Here is a 22,474-nt window from a genome sequence, read left to right on the forward strand (position 1 = left end):
ATGTTTGATTGTACAGGTGCTGGTCATATAATTAGAATATCATCAAAAAGTTGATTTATTTCATTAATTCCATTCAAAAAGTGAAACTTGTATATTATATTCATTCATTACACACAGACTGATATATTTCAAATGTTTATTTCTATTAATTTTGATGATTATAACTGACAACTAAGGAAAATCCCAAATCTCAGAAAATTAGAATATAACTTAAGACCAATATAAAGAAAGGATTTTTAGAAATCTTGGCCAACTAAAAAGTATAAAAATGAAAAGTATGAGCATGTACAGCACTCAATACTTAGTTGGGGCTCCTTTTGCCTGAATTACTGCAGCAATGCGGCATGGCATGGAGTCAATCAGTCTGTGGCACTGCTCAGGTGATATGAGAGCCCAGGTTGCTCTGATAGTGGCCTTCAGCTCTTCTGCATTGTTGGGTCTGGCATATCCCATCTTCCTCTTCACAATACCCCATAGATTTTCTGTGGGGTTAAGGTCAGGTGAGTTTGCTGGCCAATTAAGAACAGGGATACCATGGTCCTTAAACCAGGTACTGGAAGCTTTGGCACTGTGTGCAGGTACCAAGTCCTGTTGGAAAATGAAATCTGCATCTCCATAAAGTTGATCAGCAGCAGGAAGCATGAAGTGCTCTAAAACCTCCTGGTATACGGCTACGTTGACCTTGGACCTCAAAAAACACAGTGGACCAACACCAGTAGATGACATGGCACAGCAAACCATCACTGACTGTGGTAACTTTACACTGGACCTCAAGAAATGTGGATTGTGTGCCTCTCCTCTCTTCCTCCAGACTCTGGGACCCTGATATCCAAAGGAAATGCAAAATTTACTTTCATCAGAGCACATAACTTTGGACTACTCAGCAGCAGTACTGTCCTTTTTAAAGCGAGACACTTCTGACGCTGTCTGTTGTTCAAGGGTGGCTTGACACAAGGAATGCGACAGCTGAAACCCATGTCTTGCATACGTCTTTGTGTAGTGGTTCTTGAAGCACTGACTCCAGCTGCAGTCCACTCTTTGTGAATCTCCCCCACATTTTTGAATGGGTTTTGGTTCACAATCCTCTCCAGGGTGCGGTATCCCTATTGCTTGTACACTTTTTTCTATCACATCTTTTCCTTCCCTTCGCCTCTCTATTAATGTGCTTGGACACAGAGCTCTGTGAACAGCCAGCCTCTTTTGCAATGACCTTTTGTGTCTTGCCCTCCTTGTGCAAGGTGTCAATGGTCATCTTTTGGACAACTGTCAATTCAGCAGTCTTCCCCATGATTGTGTAGCCTACAGAACTAGACTGAGAGACCATTTAAAGGCTTTGCAGGTGTTTTGAGTTAATTAACTGATGAGAGTGTGGCACCAGGTGTCTTAAATATTGAACCTTTTCACAATATTCTAATTTTCTGAGATACTGAATTTGGGATTTTCCTTAGTTGTCAGTTATAAACATCAAAATTAAAAGAAATAAACATTTGAACTATATCAGTCTGTGAATAAATATAATATACAAGTTCACTTTTTGAATGGAATTAGTGAAATAAATTACATTTTTGATGATATTCTAATTATATGACCAGCACCTGTATGTTGATATTAATGATGTTAACAGCAGAGGTCCCCCATGTTAGCTCCTCATTTATTTTGGCCCAGCTAATGAACTTGCAAAACTTGAGGGGTACAGCATAACAACCTTCATGGTATTTCTGATAAAGCTAACCATGCAACTGTTTACTTCACCAGGGTTTCCTTTGCCTATTGCCTTTTCTGTTTTTTGCTGTGCTTTCTTCTAATTATTCCTCTATTTTTGCCGTAGTTGTAGTTGTGTATTTTACCCAGCTCACACTAGGGACTAGCCACTGCAGAGACCTCACTAAGAGCCTATAAATGCTACCATCCAATTGGAGTCTATCCAGCCAGATCAACGCAACAGTTTGGCTGATAAAAAGCATCATGCCTAATTGGTTTCATCACATCCAGAAGTGCTGGCCTATCCCTGTCACCCCTACAGGTGAAAGCTACACGTGCCAAACCTGGCATCGCTGTCACACTCGTAGACTCGCGCACAGCTCTGTCCAACCAAGGCTTAAAACTTCCATCTCCTTAGCGGCCTTACAACTGGGCAGCATAACCTCCTAAAAGTGCAGCAGTAGACAGAGTTCACTGGTGGATCAGCAACACCGAGAGTTGTGCCAATCTGAGGGAAGAGGGACAAGGGGTTACCAGGGCATGAAAGCAGGGGTGGGATACAAAGACAAGGTCATACTGGGAGCTGCTAAGGGATTTGGTGTGTTTTGGATAGGTGGGGGTTTTAAGAAAGTTTTTTTATCACCTCACTCTGTAGCTAGAGCAAAAAGAACTGGCTGGGCAGATGGTAGCCTGATCTACCCTGTGCATCATAGAGAAAGGAATGCTGAAGGAGGCTCATTGTGTGGCCAGGAGGGGGAGATGTTTTCTGAGAAGGTTTCAGTTACCTTAAGGGGGCTTGACATTGTTGAGTAAAGGAAAGAAAATGAGGGCAAGGCAACTGTTTGGTATTGGATGCATCAAGGGGGTTTGGGTGAAAATTAAGATATTGGATGACCCAGCAGGGTCTAGTCCAGGGCCTTTTCCACCTTCCAGGGTCAGGCCTGATGGACCTACTGACAAGCAACTACAGTGTTAGTGCGTCCAACTATGCTTGAGTCCTTTCCCACGGAAATGGTTCGATGACTCCAAAGGTCCTTGTTGTACCCGATGACATTATGTTAATTCGGTCAGCCTGATTTGGATCTGCCAGGTTTGGTTGGCAGGTGGTTGATAGAGCTGACAGTTTGCGATTACATTTTATCAGACACTTGACTCCAATACCCAGACAGTGGAGTTAACGCTTATCGCCAAGCTCATAACCATCTCTTGTTTTTGGTGGGACTGAAACTGGTTGTAAAGATGCTGGATTGTCTCAATTTGGCTGACCTTTTCCACAACCACAACATTTCTGTCAACATGAAAAAGAATGAGGGACAAATATAAAGACAAGACACTGAATGATAAACCCTATTAGTAATCTCATTACAACCGTAGAGGGAGACGATTGTGAAAAGATAAAGATTGCTGTCTCCTCCTTGTCCTTACTCACTCTTTCTTTTTTCTGTATCTGGTCATTTCAGCACAAGATGATTCAATTGTCCAACAGTCAGCCTGGGACCACATTGCGCTCTTTGTCAAATTCTCTGTTTCTGTTGTGCACTAGTTTAGTTAAGAGTACGGGCTGCATTTGCACAACAAAGCAACAAGGTGTAAAGGAACCCTCCACTGGGATTGGATCTGGGGTCTGCGTCCGTCCAGTCGGCTTTCACACATCCTGCCCTCCTACAGTATCTAGTTACGTCCACTGTCCTCCTAGAAACAATGCTGAGTCTGACTCAGATCTCACTCCCATCTCCTTCCCAGACCCAATCACCGTGGATACACCAATGATTCCCCCCCTTGTCGTTATCTTGCCACCACATCTATGGAAATGAGCCCTATTTGGAGACCAACTCAGGGTTGAGTGAGCTGTTGCAAATGAGGCTGTCCTTAATTGGTGCAGGGAGCCCAGTAAGACAGGAGGGGGAGCACTGATTTACTCACACACGCACATACTTAAGAGTGTCCAAGTTGATTAATGTTAATGCGGTAACCCAAGCTCTTCTCCCTCTTTTCAGTCAAATAAAGCAATGTTTTTCTGCTGTGTTTCCTTTTGTAAATAAATGCCCCTAGGGTGGGCCATAGAGCCCCTGAAGAGATGCATTGGACTGTGCACTAGCTATGGAGAGGGCTGCTATCTAGGGAATTGGGGTTCAGTCCAAAGGCCTGACATTTTCTTCAGAAATCCTCTTTGTGCTTACAGCTCTAGTTTCAATATTTCCCTTTAGTTACTTACCAAACGCCACCCTTCACTGGTCCACAGCTCTAACCCCTTCTCTTATCCACTCTCTCTTTACCATTCTGCTCTTGTTCTTCGTTTTTCCCTCTTTTGAAAGTCTCAACCCCTCTCTCCATCTCCACCCCTCTCTTTCCCTCTCCTATCCTCCCCCTTCCCCAAAAACTGATATCAGATTAACTTTAACACTATCCCTGGTGCAAAAGGTAGCGCCTGCCTCTGATGCGTCTCCCTCCAGTAGAGCCATACAGGGAACACACACACTCACTCCTCCTCTGTCCTCTCGTTCTGGGATCACTTTCTCCAGACTTTTGCTCTTTGAAATCAAGCGTACCCTGAGGCACGGATTGGGCCGTGTTTGCCATTCTTGTCCTAGGCGGTCGTCCGGTGGAATTGGATCAACACAGAGCTCTGTGTGAGTGGAGGATTTAGGAGGGTTTTTCTGGGCAGTCTCCCCCTCCCTTTTCTGCATCCAAGAGCAGAGCCCCTCCGCTCTTGAGACTGCGTTGATGGTACCCACTTGGATGTGACTTAGAGGCTGATGCACAGGTGACGTGCTGAACTTCCGTCCTATGAAGGCAGGTGAGTGCTGAATTCTTAGTTGTGGTCTCTGAACTGGAGCTCTTGTGTTTTGTTCTTGTTTTGTTTAGTTTTGTTTTCTTATGACAAATTCACTCTCTTCCACTCCTTGTCACTTTCTCACAAGTGATGTTCAGGTGCTCTCTACCTCTATTACACCTCCCTTCCCTCTCTTTGTTTTGGAAACACTTTGTGCGTGAAAATGTAAATGATAGGCTTTAACTTCCAATCGGTAACTAAGTAATTTTGATAACATCTATCATTGGTATTAATGCCAGTCGTCAGACAGGCAGCTTGTTTGAGATCAGTTTCTGAGAGGTTAGCCAAATGAACTCTGCCAGTCTATGTAATGTGGTGTGAAGAGCAATGGATTTGCCTGTTGGCATCTCACACAGTATCTCATGGTTCACTTGGGAATCCCATCAAATGCCAGTTTTGTCTGTGCTGTGGTTTCATGACGGAAGATGTTATACAGGACATTGTCCAAAACAAATAGGCTCTATTCAGGAGACTGGATTTCCGTTATGTTGGAAGGTAGATATTCTTTCTCATTTGGCAATAGAAAGAAATGCTACACTTAAGACTGTGACTTAAGGATCCATTTCAAATTCAAGCAGCTTGAATTCATATTTACTGTTGTTTCCGTGCCAATTTGAGAATGTTATAATTAATGGCATCCTGATATTGTTTGCATTGCCATGTAATGTCATATTTCCTCTAGAAGAAAAAAAAACCTAGTAGTAACTTGATAATTTCTTGCATTTTTGAAATAGCTTAATTTAAGAATGATTTTTTAAGTTATGAAACTTTCTTTACTGTATGATAGTTTTATGCAACAGCGCAATGCTAAATTTAATTTGCTAACGCTGGATATTTATCTTGCTAGGCAAAGGCACAGATCATCCGATTGCTTTTCTAAGTTTTAAACATTGTATGAAATATGAAAAATTTAATTAGACTTACATTTGACAACATGTCCTGATTAATTGAGCTATGATGACATTGTGAGCTTTGGTTCGTTTTGTTAAGTGACATCTGACAATTCCTGATTTGTGATACTATGAAGAGCTTACATAATTAACAATAGGCAAGGCAATGTATTTTTTCCCTAATACAACTAAATTATATAACATTTTACTTTTCTTTCCATACACATGACATATAAGTTAATACTAAGACCTAATGCTAAGAATACTAGGACCCTTAAGACTAAATTATACTGGATGTATCAGTTTAATCGAGTTTTGGTTGCTATTGCCTACTATCTGTTTTGTTATTGCACTTTCTAAAAGGCATTTGGTCCTCCTCATTAAAATATAGGTCAACCTAAAACATTTCCAATTTAAAGTTTCCATCAGAATAATTTTTTATCCTTATTTCCATCATCTGATATTTGAGAGGTTGTCCATTTATTTTGGCACACTAAGGCTAGGTGAATCTAAAGGGAGTGAAACCCAAATTTCAGCCCCTCAGGGTTGCCGTAAAGACCCTGGCAACTCAAGCCTGCTAAATTAAACCCATTAACCTCACTATTCACAGCCTTTTCTCTGATGCCAACAAGTCATAACACATAAACACTTGGTAATGGACCCTTCAGACGATGGAGAGGAGCAAGGCAAGTTCTCCCAGCCGCAGGCTCATTGGCACTGTGGAGGCCTGGAACTGCATTACCATAGCCCACTCACACGGTAGTGCTGGAGAATGTGATCCCAACACATTGTTCCCTGTCACATAATAGAACCTTTTCAGCTCAGGGCGAACAGGCCCACCATGGAGAGGGAGAAAGGGGCAGAATGCCCTCATGGGAGACCTGGGAGACTGCTCTTTAAACCAGGGAAGATCGGAGAAAAATGTGTCTTGGCCTAGTTGTTTATTTCTTTAAATAGGTTTATTTTCGTGCTATTTTTCTTAATATTACAATATCAATGTTTTTTTTTTATCTTAAAATAACGTGTTTGGAGAGCTGGTGGCATTACAACACTTCTGTTTTGTGATGAATATTTCAATGTTTCTTAGGTGTTTAGGATGGTCAGAACAGGCACTTTAGTCTCTCTTCTCCAGCTCTTCAGCACCCTTGCTCCCAGAGGAGGTAAGTGATGTACTACCTACAAACTCACTCCTGCCTCCACAACACCTCACGAGCATAAGATGTAACAGTGATTAATGGACAAAAAGAGCCAAGGCACTGAATAAAGAGTCAAATAATAAGTAATGATGTCAAAAAGACCTTGAGATGTTAGAACCCAAAACCTTTTCCAAGTCTGTGTAAATGACTTCTTCATTCTGAAAAGTATTTTCAGATTTCAATAGGCATACAGCTTATGATGTACCACATCTATGCAAAAAGACACATCACTGAATTTAAGTATTTTAAATCCATTCTTCACAATCTGTCCAAACACACTCACAGGGCCAACTGTTTAATGCTTTTTAGCATTTCTTTGTAAACATTTCCTTTTCCTTTGCTTAGCTTTTTCTCAGGATACCCTCTACCCCTTTGGACCAGCTCACAGGGATTTAGAAACCCCTAAGATGGATGATGGCAGTTCTCCAGAGGTTCCACTACTAATTCCGTTCATATTCTTCAATGTGCCCTATAGGTCCCTTTATGTAAGTGTCCAAAATATGCAAGAGAACTGTGAGAAAAATCAGCCAAAATATCAATGTAACATCTTAGCTGTTCAATTCAGCAGTGAATTGTGTAACAGCACACCATCTTACATTTTCCAATAGGTCAACAATAATGGAGTGATCTCCTTCAACGTTCAGGTGAGTCAATTCACTCCAGAGGCTTTTCCCCTCAGTGACAGCCGTTCCTTCATTGCCCCTTTATGGGCTGACGTGCATAATGGTATCCGTGGGGATGTGTACTACCGTGAGACAACAGACCCAGAGACCCTGGAGAGGGCCACTCAGGATGTCAGAAAGTATTTCAAGAATATGGTGTCCTTCACTGCCAACTGGGTCTTCATTTCTACCTGGAATCAGGTCACCTTTTATGGAGGCAGCCAGACAACGCCGGTGAGCCAAAAAGAGTTTTATTTGCATGACCAATGTCAAAACTTTGCTAATGAGCAGCATGTACTGTGTGATCACCACAATAATCACCACCACAACAAAACCATTCTTTTTTCTTTTCAGGTAAATACATTTCAGGCAGTTTTGATCTCTGATGGACAAGCTTATTTTGCTATGTTTAACTATGGAGAGATCAGCTGGAGCACAGGCACAGCTAGTGGAGGAGACCCTCTTACGGGCCTGGGAGGAACCACAGCACAGGTAGGCTCATCATAAATTCTCATCTGTGATATAAGTTGTTACAGAGGTTGCTGTAGTTGTTACAGGGGTTCTGGTTCTTTGCATCAGATAGTTCCCTGGGAAATGTTTTCACCCTCTGAAAACTCACAACATAATTGATCTCTTTTTCTTTCTCTGCTATGATTGCGCTCTCCAGGCAGGTTTTAATGGTGGAGATGTCAGCCATTTCTTAAACCTTCCCGGATCACGCTCGAATGAAGTGGTCAACATTGAACGGACCACTAATGTTAACGTGCCAGGACGGTGGTTCTTCCGCATTGATGCTGACCAGATAGACCCAGCAAATGGCTGCGGCTACAGTGGTACAACAAAAACTATATAGTTATAGTTTTATAATGTTTTCTTGGTATTTGATACATTAAATTGATATTTTACTCCTATGTTAATTGTGTGCTCCTTGTTTATTTGCCATGTACACTTTTTATTCAACATGTTCTATTCATGGCCTATCTTACACTCTCTTCATGTTCTGTGTCTCCACAATCTTTTTTTTTCAGGGCGGTTTTACCGGCGTGGGGAGGTTTTCTGGTTACCAGACAAATGCACTCAACGATGCAGGTGTCTTGATCTGGATAATGAAGTCATCTGCCAAGAAACTCCATGTGGTCAGTTAGAAACCTGTGAACAGGTGGAAGGGGCTTACTACTGCCAGCCTACCCGTACCAGCACCTGTGTGGTGTTTGGAGACCCCCACTACCACACTTTCGATGGATTTCTTTATCATTTCCAGGTGCAGTACACCTGTGTTTTTTTTTTGTTTGTTTGTTTGTTTTTTGTTTTGTATAGAACTGTAGGCTAAAACGATGTGATTTCCTTGATCTCTCATCCAGGGCACTTGCTCATACCTGTTGGCTCGTCCATGCTGGGAAATGCCTGGTTTGCCCTTCTTCAGTGTGGAGGCCAAGAATGAGAACCGTGGTGTGACCACTGTGTCCTGGCTACGGGATGTGACAGTAGAGGTGTACAACCACCGTGTCACACTACCCAAAGGGACTCTGGGAACTGTGCAGGTCAGCTTTCTTCATGTTTCAGTCCTTTAAATTTAAAGCTGTTACTCCTACTAAACTGACCAACTGTGCAATCAGCATGAATAGCAGCCTAGTAGATTAAATTGTTCTTGCAGGACACAGGCAATATAACCTTTCTCAATGTCTTTCATTTTGTGTTTCTGTTGTTACAGGTGGATGGCTTGATAAAGACTCTCCCTGTTCAACTTCAACTAGGCGCTGTCAAGGTATACCAATCTGGCGTTGCTGTCGCTTTGGAAACAGACTTTGGTCTTTTGGTGACCTATGACGGATTGCACTACGCCTCCATCTCCCTCCCCAGCTCTTATTTCAACAACACTTGTGGTCTATGTGGTAACTACAACGATGACCCCGCAGATGACCCCGTGTTGCCAGATGGCTCTTTGGCAGAGAGTGTAGTGGAACTGGGTGGTAGCTGGCGAGCTGAGGACACAGATTTTCGTTGTACAGATGGCTGTGCCCAGAACTGTAGCATGTGTGAACCGGCAGCCGAAGCGTTTTACTTTCGCTCAGACTACTGTGGGCTGATCAATAAGACTGATGGGCCTTTCAGAGACTGCAGAGCTGTGGTAGACCCCACAGCATTTGTGTACAGCTGTGTTTATGATATGTGCAGCAATCGTGATAACATCACCACCCTGTGTCAGGCTATACAGGCATATGCACTTGCATGCCAGGCCTTGGGAGTCACTATACGACCCTGGAGATCACGCTCGTTCTGTGGTGAGTGATATCAGGTGTGACCTTAAGGTTAACTCTATGTCAATAAAGTCCAGACATCGTAGAGAGTTCTTTTAGAGGTTAAATCAAGTACACATTATTAAATCCTTTTCTCACTTTCTATCAAAGATACGTTCTTTCTATGTTTTCTTTTCCACTGATCTTGCATTTTTCCATTTGCCATCGGCTCTTAGCATTGACATGCCCTGAAAACAGCCACTACCAAGTCTGCACGAGTGCATGTCCTGCCTCCTGCTCCGACCTGACATCTCACCTCTACTGTACCCATCCATGCACTGAGGGCTGCCAGTGTGTCCAGGGCTATGTGCTGAGTGGCAGCCGTTGCGTCCGTCGCTCTGAGTGTGGATGTGAACGTGATGGTCTGTACTATGCCCTAAATGAGACCTTCTGGGCAGGGGAAGGGGGTGAGGTGGGTGAAGAATGCTCCCAGCGATGTGTGTGTGGCCCATCAGGTGAAGTAACATGCTTCAATGACTCTTGTGGTGAAGGCGAGGTGTGTGTAGCAGAAGATGGGTTGTTGGGATGTTACCCTCGTCGTGAAGCAGTATGTTCGCTGTCTCAGACTCAAATACTGGCTACGTTTGATGGGTCAACAATGCTGTTCCCTGATGAGAGCTCATTCTACCTGGTGAAGACTTTGGGACGCTTGCCTGCAAATGTTACATCAGTGGAGGTGAAGATTGGCAGGAAGCTGGTGAATAAGGGCCCTACATGGCTACGGCCAGTAGTCGTTAGGGTGGGACATTTGGAAGCACAGATAGGTGGCTCGGATTTTGACTTGATAAAGGTTTGTGGTGACTTTCATATCCTCTAATCTGCAAAAAAAAAGTTACAGTTCCTTTCTGTGAAAGACGAAAGATGTGAAGATACTTACTTGGGACACTTCACTATAGCAATATCATTACTTGTACAATAGCTTTGATTGTTACTCAATATATTCTCATATATTGTTCAGACCAAGTTATCTGATTGTATGACATGCTAATGATGTTGTAACTCTCATCTCCACCCAGGTCAACGGTGAACCAGCGATTCTTCCTTATGTCCATCCAGTGGAGTCTTTAATGATATACCGGTCCTCTGGTAATACCACGGTGATTGAGTGGAGTGGTTTAGTCCGCACCCGATACTCACGTCAGGGCCTGCTAAACATCACTCTCTCCACCCTCTTTTACAACACCACCTGTGGTCTTTGTGGTTTCTTCAACGGAGATCCAATTGATGACCTCCGTCTACCTAATGGAAGGCAGGCCGATACACCCGAACAGTTTATTGAAGGCTGGAGAGCCATTGCGGATGATCTGACATGCAATGGCGACTGTGAAGACTTGTATCGTATGTGTACAGATTTAAGGCTGTACCAGAGCCCGTGGCTGTGTGGAAACATCAATGACCCAGGAAACAGCTCGTTCCTGGCTTGCCACATAGCTGTTAATCCCTCTCCTTTCTTCAGGAACTGCCTCTACAACATGTGTGTGAAGGAAGGAAACCGTTCTGCCCTGTGTAACTCCCTCCAGGCATATGCTTCAGCTTGTCAGGATGCGCAGATCAACTTGGGAGCCTGGAGGAGTGCTACCAACTGCCGTAAGAGTGTTGGTTGTTTCTCTCTTTTATCATTTTCAGCACCTTCTATCCCTTTCCCTTAGTTTCCTTTTTCTTTCTTTCTTTAGCTCTTCCCTGCCCAGAAAACAGTCATTTCGATGAGTGTACATCTGCATGCCCTCTCACTTGCTCTAACTTGGATGATCCTGAGGAGCCATGCCCTCTACCCTGCTCAGAGGGCTGCCAGTGTGAAGAGGGATTTGTCCTCCGTGATGGCATCTGTGTGGCACGTAGCGACTGTGGCTGCTTCTACCTGGGCCGCCAGCTAGCCACCAATGAGACATTCTGGACAGACTGGGAGTGCCAGGAGCGCTGCTACTGCAACGGCACAGACAACAGTGTCTACTGCACCTTCTCACCCTGTCACCCAGAGGAGTACTGCCAGGAGAATGAAGAGCTGTTTTTCTGTCAGCCAAGGACAGTGGCCATGTGTGTTGTTGCTGGTTATGGACACGTTTTGCCATTTGGAGGTGTACCATTTGACATCCAGAGCAGCTGTACTCTTCGTCTGGCCACTACTGAGTGTGGAGAGGGGGACCAGGAAGGCTTTGGGGGACTAGACAGTGCAGAGACCGTTCTGGGAGGACTGCCCAGGTTCCAGTTTTCAGCTCGGAATGAAGAGAGAGACACAGGCCAGGCTATATGGGTGCGGGGATTTGTTCTGGAGGTCTATGGATATGAAATTGAGGTGTCACGAAGTTTCAAACACACAGTCATGGTAAGATTGTCCTGAGCTATGTGTTGAGATAATGAATAATATGAATCTTATGCTTTTGTTCAGTTTGTTTTAAACAGGTCCATGTCCCAGAATTGTAATTGGCATAAAACTCAATATGAATTTGAGTGGCACAAATAGCATGTTCATATTTGTGTGTACGGATGTGATCCAGCAGCCAAAGCTGATTTGGATCAGTACAAAATTCTACACCTGCACCTGCACAGCTACTGATATAATTTTTGTCCATTTGCATGAGTGGCAGATATTTTATAATCACAAGAATTCATCTGTAATTCTAGAATACCACATTTTGAAGATCAAACTCCTCATTTTTATGACACTAAGTTATTTTAATCAACCAGACAGAAGAGCTAAACAAAGCAGTACATTTTTTCAGATGAGGAATATAATATTTCAGCCAGCATCTGTTAGCACATTGGAGCAGATACAGAGGGAAACTTATAACTGAGTGATGTCTGGAATGAATTCACAACACCACTGAAAGATCTGAGGAACTTTAGATCAAATAAAGATTGAGGGAAGAAGAAAACCAAGTTAGCAAATGAGACACATAGGGAATCATCATGAAACTGGCTTTTGAATAGATAATATAGATAGATGATGAACAACAAATGGATAAAATGAGATTATATAAGACGCAAAGCCAGAAGATGAGACTGAAAGGGATGTATTATGTACTAAACAGTTTTGATTGCTATATTGAAACAAATGTCAATGTTTTACATTATTTATCTCTTTTAGGTGAATAAAGAGCGCCTGTATCTGCCTATAAAACTTGGTCCAGGGAAAGTTAACATCTACACCTTTGGTCTGCAGTTACTTGTGGAGACAGACTTTGGTCTGAAGGTGGAGTACAAATCAAAAGACATTTTGCAAACCACTTTTTGCTTGTAAAACACATTCTGTGCAACTTTACAGCATTATCCACCGTGTAAGCTAATACACAGTTAATATCTCTACAGGTGGCTTTTGATTGGAATACTTTACTGCTTCTGACTCTTCCTCGCAGTCTCTTTAATGCCACCTGTGGGCTCTGCCAAGGAATGCCCATTACTGGTCCCGCACTAAGTGTCACAGAGTGGGGCATGGCATGGGCAGAACGTGACACCTTCTGCCAAGTGGGTTGTGGGGACTCTTGCCCTCGCTGTGGATTGGCTGAGAGGGGCCTAGCTGCTGAGGTCCCCGCCCAAGTAACAGATGCTGTTGGTAACACTGACATGGATAACGGTAACCCAGGAAACCGTTTCCACCTTGCTGAAGGGTTGTATGTGTATGTCGAACCTGAGGCAGTGGGATTATGTGGACTCATTATAGACCGCGGAGGTGTGTTTGCACGCTGTCACAGCAAAGTGGCACCAGCATACTTCTACCAGAGCTGTCTGCAGGATACATGTGTAGATCAAAGTGCGAGAGAGACCATCTGTAATTGGCTACAGATTTATGCCAGTACCTGTCAGACACAAGGAGTGTCTGTCATTGGCTGGAGAAGTTCCACACCTTGTGGTGAGACATATTTTATGTTTATTTAAGTTTATTTACTCATATGTCACAATCTTGTTTTGCATAAAAATTAATGCTGCTTTCTAAGACATGCATCACAACTATTATTTCTTATACTTGAGGTTAGGGGTTTGTTCTATAGTAAATTGTGTGGATTATTAAGAGAGAGATGTGCAGTTAATTAATCAGAGAAAAAACATAGACTTGCAATGAAGGAGGATCTGGACTCGAGTTTAAAAAAAAATTGAATATCACAGAGACATGAGGGTGGCCACTTTTGACTTAGACCAGTAAACTGCCACTTAACCAGCCAAAATGCCCTAGCAATTTTGCATAAGCACCATGCACATTTTCTTCAGGAAATAATAGATTTGAAATTTTAGAAAGATTTATGAGGCTGCCTTGAAAAGTATTGTCATTTTCATGCATTTAGATGCAAATTGTTTGCACTTCTAGGGCTGACATGAAAACACTATTATAAAACCTCTTAATGCTTGGTGTTATGCTGGCTAACCACAAACCATGGCTTTATTTACAAATGTTCTGTTTTGCCAACATAAAAACTACAAGTCATTTTATCACAGTCAAAGCCCCGTGAATGCCACACATTCATATAAGCCCTTTACAGTGAAATGCAATACATCCTCCCCTTTACTTCTGGAGAAGCTCACCCATCCAATGAACTCTGTGTGTGCCCAGTGCTGTCGTGCCCCGTGAACAGCTACTATTCCAGCTGTATGATGCTGTGCCAGCCGCAATGTGCCCCTGCACGTGGACAGAGAGACTGTAACCAGTACTGTGTTGAGGGGTGCCAGTGTGATCAAGGCTATGTGCTCAACGGCAAGAGCTGTATCCTCAGTCAGAACTGTGGATGCTACACGGATGGTAAATACTATGAGGTAAGACAGCATGTCACAAAACTAGACAAAGCCAATACAAATAATAAAATAAACCAACACAATAACCCTATCTTAAAAGCATGCAGTACCAAAATACAATACCAATTTTTTATTATTATTTAACTGCCCCACTTTTTTTCTGTATCTAATCAGTTTACCAAGGAAACACATTTTAAAAGATTATTAAGAAATAAATAATAAGACTTAATTCATTATTAAGCATTTGTGATCCATAAAAGTTATAAGAGTGATAAAGGTAAAAAAAACTGAATTTAGTATTATCAATTATCAACCACCCTGGACACCCTAGAACCCAAAAATTAACACACTTTTGTATAAGTGTTTTCACTCTATTTTCTGTCTTTACCTAAGCAGTTGTTCTGGAACAGTGACTGCACTAAACGCTGTCAGTGTATTGGACGGAATCTGATTCAGTGCGACCCACGGCGATGCAAAGCAGAGGAGGAATGCGTCCTACGTCATGGTGTGCGAGGATGCTTTGCCCGACGTAATCAACACTGTGTGGCATCAGGCGGTGGCGTCTTCCGTACTTTTGATGGTGCCTTTCTGCGTTTACCTGCCTCATGCTCCTTTGTTCTTTCAACGATCTGTCATAAGCTGCCTGAGTTATCTTTTCAACTCATTGCCAATTTTGACAAGTGGAGTACACCCAACCTAACCACCATCTCCCATGCTTACCTCTACATCAACGAGGAGAACATTCTCATCTCCGGAAACACAGTTAAGGTAGGAACATCGAAATTATACTACAAAAAATGTTTTGGACATGACATCACTCAGGTGAAGTGGTCTAGAATTTCCTAGGAGAATTTAAAGGAGAAAACTGGTATTTGAGAATGAAAATTTCTCAACTCTGGCTCTTGAAGTCTACTCTCCTGCAGAGTTGAGCTCCAATCCTAATCAAACACACCTGAACAGGCTAATAAAGGTCTTCAGGAGGATTACTAAAATGTTATAAGCAGCTGAGTTTGATCAGGGTTGGAGCTACACTCTACAGCAGGGCTGGACAACTTCGGTCCTGGAGGGACCCTGTCCTGCAAAGTTTACTTCCAACCCTAATCAGCAACCCTCCAGGACCGAAGTTCCCCAGCCCTGCTCTACCGCTCTAAAGTGAAGATTGGAGCTAGCATTACAGGATGGATTTTGACATTTCTTTTTATATGTTGACTATGAAATTATTATGTAATGATTATGTAGCTAAACGCTAAGTGTTTTCCTCTTTTACCTCAGGTAAATGGTACGCCCGTGTCCGTACCTTTTGTCACTGGTCTAATGACACGTGTGTCCACATCAGAGGGATTCCTGGTGATCGACACTCCCCAGGACATCCAGGTGCGTTATAATCGATTCAACACCCTCAGCATTACAATGGGCCCACGGCTGCAGAACAAGGTGTGTGGACTGTGTGGGAACTTCAATGGCGACCCCACTGATGATTACATCACCTCTCGTGGAAAACCTGCCGTCAGTGCACTGGAGCTGGCTCAGAGCTGGAAAACCAACGGCATGCAGAACAGGTTTATATTCATCACTCATCTCGTTAGTTTCACCCTGTCCTCTTTTTGTTGCCACTCATTTTCTATCCTCCATTGCCTAACTTTTTCCTGTAGTTGTGATGAGACGCAGTATGTGGCCCTGGCTCAGTCCTGTGATAATACAGCAGTATCAGAGCTCCAGGGAGAAGACAACTGTCTGAAGCTCACAGATTTGAAAGGTTTCTTCCAGCCCTGCCACGGCCTGCTGGACCCTCACCCCTTCTACCAGTCTTGTTACATGGACGGCTGCTACAACCACCGCAAGGCCCAGGTGTGCGGCTCAATGGCAGCCTACGCTGAGGCCTGCCGCTCTTTCGGCACACTTACCACCAAGTGGATCGCCCAGGAGAACTGCTGTAAGAGGACGCTGCCACCTACTGGATAAGCACAGGCAGCACAGCTCAATTGTCATTTTTAGAAGTACATTTTACATGTATCTGGGAAATAAATGTAGATTTATTTTATTATTATTATTATTATTATTATTTATTTTATTATGATTTGTTCCAGCTTCCAAGACTATCACAAGTCATTTTCACAATTTTGACAAAATTTGATATTTTATTAGAAACATTCTGTGCTAACTTTGTAACTGGACCTGTCTTTAGCAGAATGGATCTATGACCCCTGTGCAGGAGAGATTTGCTCGAACAACACATGTGAGCAGGAGAATGGAGGAGATCTGTGTGGCTGCCCTGAGCTACCCAGCACTGAAATTAGTGAGTAAAAAAAGACATATTGTGGCAGAAATAAATATAAATCCTTTGTAGGGTCTCTTTGAAGTTCTTATAATCATTCATTATCAAACCCATTCACATTATCCTGTACTAGTTACCTTTTATTTTATATTGGCAGGCTAAGTGCTTAATTAAAAGGTCATATTATAAACTGGTATGAAATATTGAGAAAAGCCCTTATATCTTGTACCTTTTGACGTAGGTGAGGATGACATAATCCAGGCAGAGGTGACCTGTAAACACGCTCAGATGGAGGTTTCTATCTCTAAGTGCCGTCTGTTCCAGTTGGGCTTTGAGAGGGAAGACGTACGAATTAACGACCAGCACTGTGCTGGTATCGAGGGAGAGGATTTCATCTCCTTCCATATCAACAATACTAAGGGACATTGTGGCTCTATTGTACAGGTGAACAAATTCCTCCTTTCCCTAATTAACAATTGTTCAAGATCAGACGGTCTCGGTTTTTAGAGAGAGTGGAAAGTACTGGTTCTAGTAAAGAAAACGTACTGTGCCATTCACATCCATTTCCATACAGGTGAATACAGGCAAAGAAGTTTAGGTTTGGTGCACATCTGCACAAAGACATTAGAGCAATAGACCATCTAGGACCAGCTTAAGCAGGTTTAATATGTATTCATTTCACTATTGTCTGTGCCTCACAAACTAGTCATCTAACATCCTAAAATTGGCATTACACATTCATTATGTACATTTTTCTAAAGGGAATAGTTTTACCTTCTGAGAAACCAATTTTTTCCAGGCATTTTCTTGCAGATCCTACTGCTGCCTTGTGATGAGTTCAGTGAAGAGCCTTCCGATATGGTGGACGGAAAAGATGAAAATAATATTATTAATTTAATTTTTTGAGTCTAAATGGAAATGGTTCCATGTGATTGCAATGCATTATTTAAGAGTGTGTTAATTGCGTTTATGCTTATTTGAGTATTAAATCATCAGTTTGAACAGTTCATATTAACATTACAATGAGTCTCTCGTGTAGGTGACGTGCGCAAGCGGCCATTTATGAAGTGCGTCCCAAAACTTTTAAGCAGGAGTGCTTGCTTTTGCTTTAAAGTGCTGTGTAGTCAGCAAGTTAGGTTTTGGTGTAGATACAGTAATAGAGTTATTTTTAATCATTAAACCATCCATAATTCAAAATGAGCTTAAGTTAGTCTTATGCTTTGAAAAATATTACAAATTTTGAGGATAAAAAAAGTCCCATGCTCACTGGTCTGCTGTATAAGATTTTTAAATATTTCCTAATTTAGTTCTAAATTACTCAGGTTGGTACACAATAAATGTTAAAATTGCTTTCCAAATATGTTTTCAAGAAAGATCTTTTGCAACTAATCATTTAGACTTTAAGATATACAGCAGAAGATACTCTTTTTGCTTTTTGTAGTTACATTTTCATTGTTTGCATATTTGATGTGCTGTTTGCTGGGCTGAATATGTTATTCTCAGTGGAAAGGTAATTAAATTTACAGTAACTTTTATGTGTGTTTGTGTGTGTGTATTTGTGAGTCCAGTCAAATGGAACCCATATTATGTACAAGAACACGGTGTGGATCGAGAGTGTGAACAACACAGGGAATGTAGTGACACGTGATAAGACCATCAACGTGGAGTTTTCCTGTGCTTATGAGCTGGACATCAAGATCTCGCTGGAGACAGTATTGAAGCCAATGCTCAGGTCAGCTGTCACACATTAACCCCTTACAAAAAAACTAGCACAGTATTACATAGGTAATATTACAGTATATTATTCTTTGAAGTACAATAAATTTCCATGGTTATATATATATATATATATATATATATATATATATATATATGTACCTTACCCTAATATTTTGATATTTTTTATCTTTGTCAACAACCACATTTATTATAATAAAAAACAAACACAGCAGATAACATAATCTCATATTACATGCACAATGCACAGTTGGATGCACTACAAATGTGACAAATGATAAAGATAATAACCACTCTTTTTTTCTGCTGTCCACAGTGTAATAAACCTCACACTGCCGACCCAAGAGGGCAACTTCATCACAAAAATGGCCCTGTATAAGAACGCCTCATACCGGAATCCATACCGCGAGGGAGAAGTGGTGCTGAGCACCAGGGACATTCTGTTTGTGGGGGTGTTTGTAGAAGGAGCAGATGATAAACAGCTTATTCTCATTGTTAACATGTGCTGGGCTACACCATCTCGTTTCAGCAGCGATCGCCTTCGTTACATTATCATAGAGAGAGGGTAAGAAAATAGCATATAAAAAAATGATTTCAGTCCATATTTAACATAACATATAAAAAATACTGTTCAGAAGAGAACTGCACACCCATACACATAGCAATGAGTCTACAGCTCTCACATAGCATAACTGTAATTCCAGGTGTCCTAACATCAAGGATAACACTATAGGCATGGCTGAGAATGGCGTGTCCCTCACCTGCCGCTTCCACGTCACTGTCTTTAAGTTCATTGGTGATTACGATGAGGTGCATTTGCACTGCGACGTCTCTCTGTGTGACTCAGAGACCAACGCTTGCAAAGTGGTGAGAGCCTGTACACACACACGCATCGACAAACACCTTTTTTATTTTATTTTTAGTCGTTTTGCCATTTAAAACAATAGTGACAATGGTACAGGCCAGGGGGTTGGTTCATAATGTGCCACTAAAACATGTCTTGAAATGAAAAATACAATGTAGATATGATTCGCTTGTTCATCTCTCCATCAGTCATCTTGGAGAACTGCTTCTTTTGGATTTGTAATCACCTTTTGCTTTTACAGAATTGCCCTCATAACAAACGAAGTTATATGGATTACAGTCAGCATAAAGAACAGATCCTGTCAGTGGGACCAATCAGAAGAAGAGGTTGGCCTACGGAGTATATTTTAGATTTATGCATGAGTGCATGTCCTGAGAGTGTGTGTATGTGTGCGGAATGTGTGTGTAGTTTAATAGTGGAGGCAATATGATGTGGGTGTATAATTGGGTGTTTTGTGTATGTGCATATTAGCAAGGTGATTACAGCTATAACAGTGTGTGTGTATGTGTGTTTTAGATTTAGACTGGTGTGAAGAGGGTAATGGTGGCTGTGAGCAGATCTGCACTAGTCAAGTAACAGGCGCTGTGTGTAGCTGTGTGACAGGAATGCTGCAAAGAGATGGGAAGAGCTGCCGAGGTGAAATACAAATACACACACACATGGGGTGTTTTACATTCTTTAAATTGGCGGACATTGCCGAAAGTGGTGTGCTACAAACAATAAAACATCCCAGGGCTGTATTATGAATTATTAGCACTCTTGGAACACAGCATTATTGAATGTGTGACATTGATTTTATGCAACAGTTTAAAAAAACATTAACTTAATTAAACCTACATTTTAGACACAATATTGCCAATTGTATTTTTGGTCCACTAAGGAAAATAGTTTCAGACAAATCACAGCAATGCAGTGCTTATGCATTTTTGTGGGCCAACCCGAGAGTTAGAATCACACTAGCTCTGTTAACAAAAAGCCAGTGGGATTTTTTAACTGCAGAAAATCATTTATTGCAGAAAAGCAGCTCTGTGACACATTTCGTTCGTTATCATGACCTTCACAAATTAATGCAACTTTTATGAATTTGAAGCCTAAATACAATCTCCAAAAGTTAAAAGCTAAGTCTGAGTTAGAATAGCTTGCAAAAATGTGAGTATAAACACAACAAGGCTGTGAAAGCAAACTAGTGAGTAGATGAGTTTACCTGTTTTGCATGATGCCATTTAATGTCCCTAACAACCTGTATAGTCCCATTTAGCAACTTGTTAGCAACTGCAAGAAAAAGCTTTTAAAAATCAAAGTTGGTATTATTGATGTATTTTATAAAAAAAAAAAAAAAAAAAAAAAAAAATACCCATTGAAGTTGGGACGATGAAACCAGATTTGCTAAAATGCTAACTTGTTTCCAGGGTTTGGTCTTCAAAAATAATTTTTCCCTGCAGCACTCTATTACTGTAACAAAGGATATCAAACTGTGGCCCACAGTACTATGAGTTGCATCAGCTACAATAAGTTACACCCACTACAAAAAACTACAAAAAGAAATGTCTTTTAAGATTTGAACACATTTCACATATAAAAACAAAAATTACTGAACTTGAAAATATGTAATGTGAAGTAGTAGATCCAATCAGAACCATTTTTTGTATGTTTCTTCATGTTTCTTTACCAGAGATTTGTTGTTTAACTGCTGTACATATATGTCCATTTATAATTTTTGTTCTTCACATTTTCCATTTATAATAAATGTCAGTGTTGTCATCAGACACTCTTGTAAACTACACTTGCACAAATATATGCTCTGCATATTAAATGTCAGCAGCGGCATCCGTTGACGTCCTGTTTCTCTGTAACAACGTAAAGCTTGTGCATTCTTCATGACTTCGCTCAAACTGTAAACTCCTTGACCCTCTGTTCTCATGAATCTCTCTTCTCATTTTCTCTTTCTTAACAGTCACCAGTATGAGTACTGACCTTCAACCCCTGCTTCTTCTGGCAGCTGTTGTTGTAAGCGTCAACATCTTTCTGCAAACACACACCTCAGTTTTTTTCTCTTAACACACACCAAGCAAGGTCAAGGGAGACAGAGGCGTATACAGACAAAAGGGAGGAGAAAAGAAAAGCAAAAAGGAGCCAGTGAGGGGATATGCATGTGATGCATCAGCAGTCCTGCAGTGAGGACCACCTCTGAGCAGTTCCCTTCATCGAAGTGAAAACTGTGATCAAATGCAACCAAGTGATCCTTCACCAGCTGGATATCTCAGACATAAACAACGTGCCTCAGTCCAATATAATAACCTGACACCCTTCAGACCCTGAAAAATCCCAGATCTTTTCTTTGGCACAACATCTAAATGCCAGAAAAAAATCAAACTTTCACTTTGAAACGTAGTATTAGAAAGACATCTACTGAATATTTCACAGCCACTAATTACAGATTAGCAAGCGTTACTTATTAGATGATGAATTCTCGTGAAAAATCACTGAAACGTGAAAGCACGTGTTGCAAGAATGGATGATAATTCGCAACACCAGTAATGTTGTAATGTTTTTGATTTAGTTGATTTGATGAAATGAATACCCTCTACTGCTCTAATTCTCAATATGCCATTTTGTTTCTTATTTAAACTCCTTTTTTGCCATACTGAAGTATTGCTGAGATCAAAATGCCAATCAGCATTTGTATTGCTTTGTATTCCTGCAAATGCAAATGAGTGCATAGTGTTTGGTACCAACACACAAATGTTCTTGAGTAGTCAACTTTTCAAGCATCACTTATTTAAGCTGTATATAGCAGGCTATGTTTGATGGATGTGAACACTTTTGTCCTGTACTATAAATACTCAATGTACTGTATGAATCACTGACATAAAGTGAATTGTTAGAGTCATCAACTCCATTTGCAATTTAATCTGGCAATATCACTCATACTTCATGGTGATGATGATATTAATGGAAGATTCAAGGACTGTTTCTAATCACTTTGCTCATGACACCACAGAACTGAATTATTCTGCATTTCCTGTAGGTTTGGGACTGCCATAAACCATTGTTAACGTATGTAGTCAGCTGTTTGGTGACCAAACCCTTGATGTCCATAATTACTGTAACAATGTTTTCTTATTCTAGGGTTTTTTTGTTTTGTTTCGTATCTTATATGATTTATTTGAGAATAAAGTGAGCAATTCACATTGATTCTAATTCTATTCATAGTGCATTAGTCATGGCTTCTGCAGCAAGCCAAAGATAGAGAACGTGCGCGCGCGCAGAGAGAGAGAACTAACGATCCGCGTTGC

The 22,474-nt window shown here is 41.4% G+C and overlaps 1 protein-coding gene across 1 annotated transcript; it reads left to right on the forward strand.

The window, feature by feature from the left end:
• The first annotated feature begins 1,562 nt into the window (after positions 1-1,562).
• Positions 1,563-22,373, forward strand: LOC109063245 (alpha-tectorin-like). The gene is made up of 26 exons (XM_042724834.1): positions 1,563-4,498; positions 6,512-6,584; positions 6,966-7,105; positions 7,229-7,516; positions 7,637-7,774; positions 7,950-8,115; positions 8,311-8,543; positions 8,644-8,823; positions 8,994-9,564; positions 9,756-10,369; positions 10,596-11,166; positions 11,253-11,902; positions 12,665-12,769; positions 12,886-13,426; positions 14,123-14,321; positions 14,688-15,069; positions 15,574-15,860; positions 15,954-16,234; positions 16,487-16,597; positions 16,818-17,020; positions 18,145-18,308; positions 18,630-18,878; positions 19,018-19,180; positions 19,420-19,504; positions 19,695-19,814; positions 21,133-22,373. The coding sequence occupies exons 2-26, from the start codon at positions 6,521-6,523 to the stop codon at positions 21,234-21,236; spliced, it is 6,609 nt and encodes a 2,202-aa protein (XP_042580768.1). The 5' UTR covers positions 1,563-4,498; positions 6,512-6,520; the 3' UTR covers positions 21,237-22,373.
• The last annotated feature ends 101 nt before the right edge of the window (positions 22,374-22,474 follow it).

The sequence above is a fragment of the Cyprinus carpio genome, chromosome B5 (assembly GCF_018340385.1).
Source record: "Cyprinus carpio isolate SPL01 chromosome B5, ASM1834038v1, whole genome shotgun sequence".
Taxonomy (NCBI): Eukaryota; Metazoa; Chordata; class Actinopteri; order Cypriniformes; family Cyprinidae; genus Cyprinus; species Cyprinus carpio.